General features: G+C 38.0%; 2 protein-coding genes across 5 annotated transcripts; one reads left to right on the top strand and one right to left on the bottom strand.

Annotated features, from left to right (window-relative positions):
* Nucleotides 1–422: 422 nt before the first annotated feature.
* LOC121050958 (protein SEMI-ROLLED LEAF 2-like) lies at nt 423–12,237 on the bottom strand. Of its 4 annotated transcripts, XR_005804544.1 has the most exons (7): nt 11,806–12,237; nt 10,985–11,270; nt 8,875–8,949; nt 8,039–8,154; nt 6,982–7,094; nt 777–851; nt 423–509 (listed from the first exon to the last, which is right to left on the bottom strand). XR_005804544.1 is itself a non-coding variant. In XM_040512585.1 (6 exons), exons 2-5 carry the CDS (start codon nt 11,216–11,218, stop codon nt 7,016–7,018), a joined length of 504 nt encoding a protein of 167 aa, XP_040368519.1. In that variant the 5' UTR covers nt 11,219–11,270; nt 11,806–12,236; the 3' UTR covers nt 605–851; nt 6,982–7,015. The 4 variants fall into 4 exon arrangements, 2 of the variants coding, with proteins under 2 accessions (XP_040368519.1, XP_040368518.1); XM_040512585.1 differs by lacking the exon at nt 423–509 and having other exon boundaries at nt 605–851; nt 11,806–12,236; XM_040512584.1 differs by lacking the exons at nt 423–509; nt 777–851 and having other exon boundaries at nt 6,861–7,094; nt 11,806–12,236.
* On the top strand, nt 2,415–3,956 carry LOC112198747 (two-pore potassium channel 4). Its single transcript, XM_024339866.1, has 3 exons — nt 2,415–2,425; nt 3,175–3,824; nt 3,922–3,956. The coding sequence occupies exons 1-3, from the start codon at nt 2,415–2,417 to the stop codon at nt 3,954–3,956; spliced, it is 696 nt and encodes a 231-aa protein (XP_024195634.1).
* Nucleotides 12,238–14,131: the final 1,894 nt, after the last annotated feature.

Below are 14,131 nucleotides of genomic sequence, written 5' to 3'. Positions count from 1 at the left end.
CCACAAAGAGCGGAAGATTTGGTGTTTGTGCATACCAATTAATCTTCGCCTTTTAGCTAGAAGAAGCCCAAGTTACAATGAGAGTGAAACTCAAATGTGGGATGTTGGAGGTGATGAGTTTAATTCTTTGGAAAGAGACTAATGTTGGAAGGCTTGAGATTGCTAACCTTTCACTTGATGAACCACAATTAGAGGGGGTTTTGTTTAATGTTGATCATGAAGATGAAGACCTTGAGGATGTTGTCCAAGTTGAATGAAGTTGATGGTTGTTAACTTGTTATTAGTTGTGTTAACCTTTTATTTGAACATTTGGATTGATAATGTTTGGTTGTGATAAACTAGTACTTTGTTTATGTTTCATATTTTTTTTTTCTAATTATATATATATATATATATATTTAATTGGCGTTTGCTTCACGTACCCGTTTCCTATTACATTTAAGATTTGCCGTTTCCACGTATCTGATCGTATCGTATCCGGGTCTCGTACCCGTATCGGTGCTTCTTAGCTAAAGACATATGGGAGATACATAGAAATTAGCAATAATAGTAATGATAATAATAACTGATGAATAAATAAAGACTTTTAAGTCTGGTAGTTTTGAAGCGTGCTCACCCTCTTCTTTCCTCAATGAATTCATTAAGCTGTTTTTTTTTTTTTTCAGTTTAACTACCCCTTGCTCCAGAATAATAGATTAAAGTTTATACATTAGCACCCAAAAAGAAAAAGAAGAGAAAATCGTCCTGCCAAATTTCATATTTTCAAAACTGAATACCTTTTCCTTAGATTCAAAACTATGAAGCCGGGCCTTCTCTGTGATATTCTGCACTTGCTGATTATCCAATAGTGACTAGCATTAACAAGAGAAGGGAAACGGTGAGATCAGCATATTAATTTCATATAACGGAAACATAATTGTTCAAGCTCAGTTATGAAGTTAAATATGGCGAGAAAATATCATTTTCTTTCTGTTTCTATTGTATCATTTTGGGTAAAGGCAGTTCATTTTTGCACGCTGATTTCCTTACAAAGCAGCAATGGTATATCTCTTATATTTGTTATACTGGTTGTATTGTGCAAGCCCCTTGGGATCTTTTCGCGTTTTGCTACTTAGGCAAAATCAATGCTAAACCCCAACCCCTTTTTGCTAGATCTCTCTATCACTCTTGGCTCTCTCTGCCCCTGTGTTTGTATGTAACTGAGAACTCTCTGAGATCTCTTTTCGATTTCTTCTCTGATCTGAGGACACATTGTGTGACCTCCCTGCAGCCCTATTTATAGATTATAGGTGCTGGTTACAAACATGTCACATTAGGATTAATAAAACTATTAGAACAAGGAAAGAGAGCTAGCTTTCCTATTCCTTACGAGAAATAGAACTTACTTTCCAGGTCTAAATCAATAGGAATAACTATTTCTATTCCAAAACCCATTAGGATACTAGAAGAGTTCCAAACCTCAGTAGACATTGCAACTCCACCTAATATTGTAGTCCCTTGAAACTTGTATAAGTTGTTAGGTTAAATGTTGCCCTTCATCACAACAAGTGATCCCTTGAGAACTTTGAGTCTTCCTTCTTCAGAGAGATACCTATATCCGCCTTATCCAAAGTACCCAAAGATATCAAGTTCTTCCTTAACTTAGGAACATATCTGACATTCTCCAGCGTTCTAACAACTCCGTCATGCATTCTGATTTTCACTGGTCCAATACCTAGGATCCTACACGATGAGTCATCTCCCCTAAAAACTTCTCCACTGCTACTGTCCTCAAATGTGTCAAACCATTCTTGGATTGCACACATGTGGAACGTACAACCGGTATCCAAAATCCAATTTCTGGAAGCATTGGAGCTGGATGTTACCACAAGGAGTTCACCGTCATCTTTATCTTGTCTGATGACTACATTGGCTGTGCTTGAACTCCCTGCCATCACCTCTGCTTTCATCTTCCCTTCTTTGCAGTTTCTTTTCAAGTGGTCGGCAACACCACATTTGAATCAACCTTTCTTGTATTTTTCCTTGGATTTTGATGTACCCCTGTTACCAGATTTATCCTTCTTACTGGTCAATTAACCTATCTCCTTGCCCTTGACATGAAGGCCTCCTTCTTGAGAGCTTTCGGTCTCCCTACTCATCTTAAAATAAGATTGAATAGCATCGGTCTCCCTGCTTATAATGAAGCTGATGACCACTTCATAGAACAAAATAGAACCTACCTCTTTCTATCGACATAATGCTAAGGATTCAAGCTCTTCAATGCGAGTCCTTGCAGCCGTAAGTTCCTTATCCTTCTCAGATTTTATTTGTTGTGCCAAGCCAAATTCAATACATTTAAATGGGGAACAGGAGCCTCTAGATTTTGTGGCATATTTCTCTGTTTTGTTTGGTGCAGAACTTGTGGCATGAGTTGAATGGCCTTCAGGTCTGAATTGTTCAGCTATGTTTTCCAATACCTTGAACTGTTTCCATGCTCATTTCTTCTATTATTCCGGCAATTAATCTCAGCATGTAACTCATGAATATGACTTGCAAATTCATGGGCCGACTGAGATGGCCTTTGTTAAACTGTCATGGGAATGGGATCTATAGGAGCTCTGGGCTTGTGACCATAGACAACTTCAAAGAGGATCATGCAATAGGGAAAATTGGATCCCACGACCTGATATGAGTACGAGGGAGCATAACATCAAAAAGGTTTAGATTGCTGCAGAGACTGAGGACCTTAAGCTTGAGTGACTATAACACTAATAATACTCAATGGCAAAATTTCTTTCCTATATTGCATTTTATTAGATGTCTTTAGGATATCCAAAGTTTCTAACAGTCACTGGCTGACCCAGCTTTTGTTTTCTATGGGGGCGGACCCAATTATATGTATATATATAATTGTTAAAGGTTAAAATGTTAGATTGAGTGGGGGCAAAATGATTATAAACCTAAGCTACAAAACATTGTGTACAACTGATCAAAAAGAAAAAAACATTGTGTCCAAAATATGAGTGGGTGCGTGAGCCCCCACTTGCCCCCCTGGGTCCGCCAGTGCTAACAGTGACTATAAGAGTTCATTTTAAAAGCTTTTTTCTTGTTTTTTGTTTGTTTTTTATTTGCATGTAAGAAAGTTCGTGTTTGGATGTTAAATTGTTAACATTTTTCCTTTTTTTCACTTTCCAGGTTACTTCGCATGTTTTTAGTACATACTGGGCTCTTACTGGTATTTGCTGGTTTAGTTATTTTCACGACTATCTCAGGGTTTGGTACCGGCGAGAGAGTTGGTACATTTATTGACGCCTTTTATGTGGCTTACTGTACGGTCTTCTCAGTTGGTTTCGGCGATATTTCTCCTTTGAAGTCTCTTACTCGGATTCTTTGTGATGTGCTGGGATTGGTGGTTGGACCTATTGTAGTGATGGTACTCACTCATTTTTTGGGTCGGTTAGCATGCGAGTTGGGGCGGTGGATTTCATCTCGCTTTCTTATGAGATATCGAGTGTATTCAACTCTTGGTATGATCTTGCTGGCTCTATTTTTGGGGATGGCCGGCATTTATATCTTCGAGTGGCTGCACCTAGCTGGTGGATCTCCATCTCCATCTCCTTCCACTATGTTACCTACTGATGCATACGCATGGGTCCTCTTTGTTGACATATTCCACCTCTCAGTTATGATGATGAATACCACTGGATTTGGAGATTTCGCCTTCACTACTGCATTTGGGAGAGCGTTTACCATAGTATGGGTTCCTTTCTCTACTATAGTGTTTATGGTTGCGGGTACGTTCTTGGCTCAGACTTTTTTGTTCTATCTTGCACGTATCATTGGAGGTATTTACTTATTTCAGTTTTCTAAATCATGCATTTCTTATAGCTTACTTGAGGTGTTTTCTTCAGCTTTCTTATACACTATTTGATGTTGCTATAGGTTACAGCTTGCCCCAGGGGATCCACCGTCACTGACGAGCATGGAGGATCCAGTTTCGTCATTCTTAGATACATTTGTCATGTTGATGATAGTATTAGTATTTCTTTTCGGACAGATTCAGTGTTAGTAGTGTTTATGGATATATAGTGCCACATATAATTCAAGTTTTGGTCTTAAAGAGTCATCCTTTTTAGTGGTTTTGTTTACTTGGGTTTAGAGCAGCTTTCGTGGTTTAAGCAGGTGTTCTTTTAAATTTGATTTCTAGTTGGAGGATTTGGTTGGAACTGCAGTGACTTTGGCTTCTTTGTTTGCATGTCCAAGTCACCTAAGGTATAGAATTTGACTGATAGGACCTGGACTTTGGTGTTTTTGATCCAAGACAACAAAATTAGTATTTTGGCATACCAAATATAGGTGTGAACTTAGAAAATTCCTTCATGATTACAGTTCTCTATAAGGAATTCTGCAATACACCCACTGATGTTTGAGGTAAAGCTGTTTAAATTTTTATGTTCCATTGGTATTCCAATTCTAATATTACTCTTATTTGTCCAAGCTCAAAAGTACATTTGTTATTTTTATGTTCGTAGTGTACAATTATGCCTCACCCTTTGCAAGTTGATGACATGCTCTAAATTCTACCCTTTTTGTTGTTGCAAGCTATGTGTATCAATTGAAATGACCTATGAACACCTGATGGCTTCCAATTTTGTGGTGTTTTCATACATCTTTGTCGGCATTGCAAGTATGTGACAAGTGTAGTAGCTCTACTGGTTATAAAAGAGCACACAAATTTTAGCTTATGAAGTTTGTATTTCCATTTTATTATCAGTTGTTTTATTCTGCTTGGAGATCTGGATGAAGTTTAATGGATATTGTTATCTAAAGCTTTATCCTTTCCTTTTTTGGTAGGTTTTGGGATTTGGTTTGTTCATACCTAAGAATTTGGACTCAGTAATTGGAGAATCGAGGAAGAAAGAAACAAATAGCTGGTTATTTTATCATTTCTTCGTTTGTTTAAAATCTTTCCACCTTCATATATACTATGCCGTGTCATTTGACTTTTGAGAAGAGCGGGGGCGCGGCGCTGGCGGTTGGGGGTGAGTCACAAAGCAGGCTATTCATGGAGCAAGCCATGAGCGAGCTCTTAACCTGGCGGAGGTGATGTTGGTGCCGTCGACGAACAAATAAGTTGACCCCATGTTTTGGTTTTAGGTATTAGTTGTGTATTTGCATATTTTTATGACGCAAATAAGTCTTAAAGTTCTACTACTGTTTGAAAATATGTAGGGGCAACCTTAGGGAAAGGACTCACCGGGGGCTGAGTTTGAAAGCCTGTTTAGGCAAAGGATTCAAGTGGAAGTTGAGCGTGTTGTAACAAAAACAATTTAGAAAGTGAGGTTTGCTGCAGGTGGCCAAATTACACGTTGGGAGGAAGAAGCAATGGTTCGAGAACAACCACGACAACAAGTTTAGTTAGATTCACCATTTTTTGAATGGAGTACTTCAGCTGATCAAACATCGTTCTTACCATCTTAAGCCAGTTTTGGACACTACTGAAGTCAAACATGTAAAAAAAGTTCCATGGTTCGAACTCGTGGAGTGAAATCCAAAGTGAATGTCTATGTACTTAGAAATGAGTTGGAATATTCTGATTAATTAGTGATATAGAGTTCTATCGCTTTGATTAAGAATCAAATCCTTAGTTGTTAGCCTAAAATACAGCCCTCTCTGCTAGGGTTTTTGAGAGCGCTGGCCATGGCCAAGCTTCTCTGCACCTGCCTCCATCTTTAATGGAGAAAAATTCTGGCCCTTCCCATGGGGTCGCAGCTATCGAGCACGGCTCAGTCCGTCCCTCTTGTCTCTTTGTTTCTCTCATTGACGTCAAGATCGGGGGTTCTTTCTCCTTCTCTATTTGGTTCGCTTCGAGGTTTGAGGTGGAACTCCATTCAGCTGCCAACTGAACTGGTGGCTGCTGGTGGTTGGAAGATTTGGGATCCAGGGCGGTTCACGGATTCGACTGAGCTAGGATTGGATCTGGTTCGGTTGGAGTTCGTCCCCCTTGGATGGTGGCGAGGGCACTTTCAAAGGGACCAGGTTGTTGGGACAGCACTGAGGTGGTTGGGCGATGAACTAGTGTTCGCCCATTATGGTGGGGTGGATCTGCTGGCATGGGGCTTGTCGGGTTCAGGCTTGGCTAGTCAGAGCCCCTTCGATCTGAGAGGGAGTTGGGTATGGCAGAGCATTTCCACAATCCTGTTTTGAAACAGGTTCAGGGCCATGGAGGGCAGCGCCGGTGAAAGTGTTTGGCATCGTGGTGACGAGGGTGGGATCAACCTTCTCTGGTGGATCTCGGGTGGGGATATCGGTGCGTACCCTCGGATCAGTGGTGTTTGGGTGCGAAGGCTCTCGGGTGCCCGAAGAAGAGCTGCTGCTAGGGTGGTCATGAGCTTGGGTGCCCTTATCAGATTCACATGGGCTTGGGCCTTTGTCAAGGGTTCTTTGGCAGACTTGACTGTGGGCTCGGGCCGGATTTGGATCCTTATTTGGGATCCTGGTGGCTTACAAATCCGGATCTTGGATCCGAGACAGTTGCTCCTATTGATATGGTATTGGTTCTGGTTCTTAGGAGTTCGTTTGCTAATTTTAGAGTTTCTCACACCCTCGGTTACTTTCAAACTCCTGGTGGGCGAATCACCTCTTCTAGGTGATCATATCACCTGGTACGGTTACTATTACAGTTACACTGCTTTTGTGACATGTGCAGTGCAACGATGTCATTCGACATCAAGTCACATCCTGGTTACCTTTCACTCTAGATGCGTCTGTGCATCTTATTATCCTTTATTGTTTTTTCTTTATTATAGATGCGTTTGTGCATCTCGTTTTTCTTTAATGTTTTATTTCGATGCTTTTGCATCGCTCCATGTAACCTTCTGTTATCATTTAATATAGTTTGTCATCTTTCCTTCAAAAAAAAAAAGATTCAAATCCTTTGACAAAAAAAGATGAAAGACAAACTACAATCTGAAAGATAAAGACACATGCACCAACTCCCACCTGATTATTCACAAAGTCGAAAAGAGTTTGGTCCTTAAATACGTATTTCATCATGTCGTGTTTGATCAAGCAGAATTTGAGCAATGCTAAGTGGACTACTTGCAAACAATGGCCTGCAAACATAAACGTACAGATCAAAGCTTGTATAGCTATGCATAAAATAAGCTAGAAACGACTTCAGAAAGTAGTTGTGTTACCTCTTCCCAATAAATCACTCATCATCTAGACAGAAAAGTATTGCACAAAAGACTACTGAAAAAAATAGATGAAAAACCCACAGAATGCAAGTAATTTTGATGTGTCTCATATTCATTATACACTCTACAATGAGACACATGAAGATTACTCTAATGGTCATGGTCGACAAAATGAGTCTGACAAAAAAAGCTAAGCTGAATGATACACAAAGATGTTTAGTTTGTATGTTTCCATCTTCATGCATGCTTGTAAGTTATAAATATATATATATATATATATATATATATATATATATATATATATGAGATCTTTTGTTATCTCTGTAAGTTTATATCAATTCTTAAATGTCATTGATATGTACGTACTTCCCTCCACCTTATCTCATGTTTCCTTCAAAGTAGTGTTACCTATTAAGAAAAAGCACCATCCTGCATCTCATAGTTATGTGCATTTATTCCAGTCAATTAGCCTCTTGTGAAATCTATGCAAAGAAAAAATTCAGATACCAGATATGTTAAAGTGTGCGGTGGCTTGTTGAAATTTCAAATCTGCTCATGTCATTATTTATTTGGTGTAATAATGGTTGATCCAGTAGTGTCCATTATTTTCATAGAGTAAAAAATCAATTAATATCTCATAAGCTAGGTAGTTAGTGGAAGTTATAAGCCACAATTGTGCTCTGCTTCCATCTGATTATCTGGCTATAGGAAATTCTAGCAAGAAATAATTAATTAATGTCTCAGTTAGAAAGCCAAAATTAACTTAGCACTCCAACTAACAGATCCAGTTTTCCTCATAACTGAAGAAACAAATATGCTAGGCAATAACAATCTGTACTTATACGTAATAAAGAACTCACATTTGATCCTTAAAAGAAATCAACAACTTCCGGTAGATACACATGACCACTTTCACAGAGTGGAAGTTCTCAGTTCTCAAGTCCTTGTAACATCTTTGCTCCAGAGTAGATGTGATCTGAAATATATGAACTTCTATCAATGCAAGAGAAGAATACACGAATGAAAAGTAAAATAAGACCTATAACCTAGAACACCAAACGATAAAGAAACACTGTTTTCAACAGGCTAGAAAATGATTTGCCAGCATAAGATCCAAGTACAGTAAACAAAATTATAACTATCAAAGCATCTTTTGCAATTATGTATCCTCTCTATGTAGCATTCAGTTCAAATTAAATCCCCTGCATAGCTCCGATTCAAAGAGATGTGAAACTCTGTTCTATGTACCTTTAGTTACCACTCTTGATGATCTTAGTAAACTGTGCATCTTACAATTTAAGCTTCCTCATTTTCTGTCTGAATGATTTGTATTAATCTCTTTCACAAAAGTCCCTTCCCATCCCCTTTACTATATACAGACTTAATCTAGAGCACTGCCTTAAACAATGTTGTTTTTTGACTCTATAACACATGATGATCATATCCTCCAAGTTCCACCTTAATCGTACTGTACCGAAAACTTTGAGATTTAGCTTTTAGTCATCTTTTTAATTAGTTTAAACTTTAAACTTATGTAACATTCTAAAGAGATCTGTCATCACCCAAATTTGCTTACGCAAGTAGCTCCATTTATAAGATGTACCACAATCCAAACTCAGATGACCACTTAAGTTCACAAGCAGCAACATGCAACCACATATAGATGGGTTTCAAGCATAAAAACAAGAGCTAGCACCTTTGGAATACGGAGAGGAGTTTTTGAGGCATATTCACACAGTTTACTGATCTTGCGGTCATTTGGTTCTTCATCCTGCCAAAATATTTTGGGATAGTTAAGTGACACGGCAACTGAAGGCTAGGAACAATCATAATTTTAAAATTTCAACACATGAGAACCAAAATCTAAATGATCGATGATGAAACCAAAATAAAAGAACAATGCAACGTAACCGGAAATCACAATTTTCCTTTGGTTTCGCCTCATTTTCTAACCTCATAATAAATTCATAGTAAGAGGGTTTCTCATTTCTTGGGATGCAAGTTACCCTTAAACATGAACATAATTTAACAAATTACATATAAGTTATTGACAAAAAATGACTTAACAAATACATCATTTAAAGATTAAATTAAACATATAAGGACTAAATCTTACAAATAAGGACAATGTGTTATCCACTTGCCACATGTCATGAGTTAATTTACTTTTTTACCCATAACTACTTCTTTTAACTTCTAATCCTTTTATAATGATTAAATCTTACAAATAAGGACAATCTGCTCTCCACTTGTCAAATGTCATGAGTTAATTTACTTTTGTACCCTTAATTACTTCTTTTGACTTCTAATTCTTTTATGTTTTTTTTTTCTTCTGAAAATAATCCCTTTATGTTACTTTTTTTTTTCCTTGAGAATAATTTCTTTATGTTACATCACAAGACCTCACTCTCCTACTACTCTCATCTCATCGCCTAATCCTACTATTGCACTCATCCATTCCTGCTACTGCACTCGCTGCACTCATACTCGTCAAGTTCTGCTACTGCACTTGTACTCATGTCCAATTCTGCTATTCATGTTCCGCTACTGCACTTATGATTGTCTAATCCTACTACTGCACTCGGTACACTCATACTCCGTCTAGTTCTGCTACTGTCCTCGTACTCGTGTCCTGCTACTGCACTCGTCATCGTCCAATCCTGCTACTGCACTAGTCCAATCCTGTTACTGCACTTGTAGCACATAACAATAATAACAAAAATAAACTGCACACAGTAACACATAACAATAATAAATTGCACAAATAAACTTCAATTTAACACAATAGCACATAACAATAATAAACTGCACAAATAAACATCAAATAAACTGCAGAAAGAAACTTCAAATAAACTGCACACAGTAGCACATAACAATAATAAACTACACAAAGAAACTTCAATTTAACACAGTAGCACATAACAATAATAAACTGCACAAATAAACATCAAATAAACTGCACATAGTAGCACATAACAATAATAAACTGCAGAAAGAAACTTCAATTGAACACAATAGCACATAACAATAATAAACTGCACAAATAAACATCAAATAAACTGCAGACAGTAGCACATAACAATAATAAACTGCAGAAAGAAACTTCAATTGAACATAGTAGCACATAGCAATAATAACCTGCACAAATAAACATCAAATAAACTGCACATAGTAGCACATAACAATAATAAACTGCAGAAAGAAACTTCAATTGAACACAATAGCACATAACAATAATAAACTGCACAAATAAACTTCATATAAACTGCACACAGTAGCACATAACAATAATAAACTGCAGAAAGAAACTTCAATTGAACACAGTAGCACATAACAATAATAAACTGCACACAGTAGCACATAACAATAATATGTACTTCACACATAGCAAGATAAGAACATTGATATAACAAAACGAGAAGCCAGAACAACAATTTTAAATGGGATAAGTTCCAAAACTGCAATAGAAGATGTCCAGATAATCAATATACATGGAAACATGGTTAAGCATTCCCATCACATCATCAAATATCTGCGGGTTTCCAGCACCTAGTGCATGTATCAGTTAAGACAATCTCTTTCGCTTTATTTTATGATAAATTGAACATCATTTTCAGTAACCCAAAGCATTCTATAAGTAACTATTGCAATCAAAACCTGTATCCATAGATAACTAATACAGAAAATCCATAAATTAAACAAAATAAATGCTTCATGCATCAATATAAGAATTAAACAAATAAGGAACACAATTCATCAGAACCAGCATCGACCCAACTGAAATAAAGGCGCAAATTTTCGGATACCTTTTCTGGAAACGGCGTCGTACTGTTCTCTTCTTCTTGCCCAGCAACCTTGTTAGCACTCAAGCCACCACTATCGTCAGCCATCACAACTTTGTTCTCTTCTTCTTCTTCTTCCTCCCTTTCACCCTCCAAATCGGAGTCTTCCTTCTCCGAAATCACAATCATGCGGTCCTTCTCCTTCTCCTTCTCCTTCTCCGGCTCCGGCAGCACCTCCTCCTCCTTCAGCTTTTTCATAGCCAACCTTGTCCTCGGCCTCACCCCAACGACTCGATCATTATATTTACAACTGCGAAGCTTTGAGAGTCATGGACATGGCTGATATTTCAAGCTGAGTGCTGCTACGTACTATAGAGATTTTGCAAAGCGTTTTGGATATGTCACTGGGGTTTTTACGTTTTCTGATTTGCGTTTTGCATTTGGGGATTTCAGATTTTGGTTGGTGAGGATTATAGCAGTGGCATGAGCGTAAATTATAATAAAAACTGAGCATTTTAGTCATTTTCTATCAAAATTTGAAGCCAGGCCTGCTTCATTTGGTTTTGGCCCTGGGCTTGTGTCCTTATTTGTATAAAACAAATTGAAGGTGATTTTTCTGTGTTTATATCTTTGGTCATGTGCTACTATGTAATTTTCTAAAGAAAATTTCCTATCCTTGATTTTATTCACAAAAATCCCTAAAACCTACAAATCTGAAAAATTTCACAATTACCATTCCTTTCACTTTAAACATTAATCTATCTACGTAGAAATTTCCAGTACTCCCCACCCAAAATTAAACATGACAAAAAAATTAAAAAAAATAATAAGAAAAGGGAAATTACCGGAGAGCGAGGAAAAATCTCGGCAATGGCGTGATCTGGCGCGCAATGCAGGACAAAAGAAGCAGAGGCTTTCACAAACAGGGAAAAATTGCCTTGAGATCATCCCCATCTTTGTATTTTGATTTTTCCTAACTCCCTCTGAATGATTCTCATAAGCCAGCTCTCAAATATTTTCCTCAAAATGATCAGAAAACTGATAAATTTTCAAGTTTTGGATTAAATTTTTGGGTTTTTGGTGTGAGAGAGATGAGAATTGGGGTGAAGGAGCCTCCGGGGATCGGATGGTGAAGGGAGAAGAACAAATGGGCGCGAGAGAGCGCCAGATCACCGAGGTTCCGCCATCGGAGGAGGAATGTTTTAGAAGGGAAAACAAATATATCAAACTTAAAAATTTGTTAATCTCCCTCTCTCCTCTTTCACCGTTTCATATTTACTAGTTTTGGGGCTTTTATACCAAACTGTTATCAATGCAGCGGCTATATTTGGCACTCTTTCTTCACATCGTTCATATAGGTGGAGATTATTCTTTAAACAAATCCCCGGGCTACCTTGGACAATTTATATTGAGACTATCAAATCTACCAAGGAGGAGGTGATTTTTGTTGTTGTTGTTGTTGTTGTTCAAAGTAAGTGTCAATCTATTAATAGCGGTGAAACAATATTACACAATGACCCATCTATAGTTGGCTATGTTAGAATCGAGTGACCATTTAGACAACCTAAATGAAGCTTAAATAGCGTTGCTTTGGATGCGTTAACTACATGTAACCAAGTAACTTTAACACTATTAAAGTTCAAACCAAGTAATTCAAGTTCAAATCCTAATGTATTCATATTTGATTATTTTCTCGTAGACCGAAGTACGTTGAGGGGGCCTTTCTCAAGGACATAATACACACTATTTCCTTGACCTTATTTTCTGACCTTGTCTCCTTTAGGTTTGGCCACACAACACACTTCTTCTTAGATGTGCTAATCAACTTCAATTTCTTAAGTTTCATACCTTCAGCTTTGGACTTGTCCTTAATTACCGCCAATAAGAAAGGAGAGATCCAAGAGGATGGTAATCAGTTTTGCAATCCTACATCTACTTGATCAAAATGGCATAGTCAAACTCAACTTCCTACATCCTTTCAATATTGCACTCCTTAAGTCCATAATAGAAACCTCAGGATTCAGCATCAAGAACATCTCCAAAACAATGAGGACCAATTGCTAGCAATCTTTGCTTATGCAAAGCATGAGATTGAGGAAAAGATTTTGGAGGAGATTCACAGTTGATTCAACAGTAGGTTGCAATTACAGGCGAAAGGTTTTCTTAGATTGATGAAGAGATTAAGGAGGAGATTGAGGAACATAAATTGCGAAAAAGGATTGGATGTCTGAAAAAACCTCAATAGGAAAGAAATTTTGAAACTCTTGTAACATGAAAATGCTGAAGACCTATTTGGAGCATGTTGGATGTTAGTGGAGTGTAACTAAAATTGTAAGAACCAAATAAATATGGAATTTTTTTTTACCTCTTTTGTATGTGTTTAGGATTTTCAGTTACTTCTTATGATTATATTAAGACATTGCTAGATATTCAAATGTTTATAATAATTTGCCCCAATCCTTTCCACAAAAACAAAACAAAAAACAGTCATTTGAAGAAATTCAATGAGAGCAACGGCGCTCTCCCTTAACCCTAGCCTCCCTAGGCTGGGCTATCTATTTCCAGCCATCTCTAGTGGACCTCTAAGCCAGCCTTGGATGTGACCATCACACAGTCTGGTAAACAAAAGATGGAGGGCGGGGCAAGTTCCGACTCACCACCAAGCTTTATTTGATCCAGAAATCTCTGCTTTCTCCGGCAAAGAATAGAACAAAATCGATCGGACACTCCTTGTCAATCTGATCTCGTTCATAAATTCCTTGTGGTTTGATCTGTTCGGACCGAAGACCTGTGCGGCAGTTGGAGGTGCGCCATTACATGCATGGGATTATGAGAGGCTGATGATTTCGGCGACTATGGCTGCTGGTGGAGAATTAGTGGGGTAAACGTTGTGTTGCTTTTGGGCTCCTTTCCTCACGCAGCTCTCGGTGGCGTTGATGGCAGAGACATCTGCGACTCTGGTGGCAGAGGAAGCATGCTGGTAGGTCCTTGGGCTCCTTTTGACACTAGGTGCGACTGTAGCACTGAAATCCAGTTTTGGGCCGATCTCTTGGGTCCAGAATGAGCAATGGGTCTTAGGACCCTTTTTTAATTAGTTTTGTTATAACTAGCCTATTACTATGCGATTAGTTCATAGTTATATGCTCACTTTTAAATAAGTGTGTGATAAGT

This window comes from Rosa chinensis, chromosome 1 (assembly GCF_002994745.2).
Source record: "Rosa chinensis cultivar Old Blush chromosome 1, RchiOBHm-V2, whole genome shotgun sequence".
In the NCBI taxonomy this organism is placed as follows: Eukaryota; Viridiplantae; Streptophyta; class Magnoliopsida; order Rosales; family Rosaceae; genus Rosa; species Rosa chinensis.
Note: the sequence above shows the minus strand (reverse complement) of the source record. Positions and strands in the feature narration are given on the sequence as shown.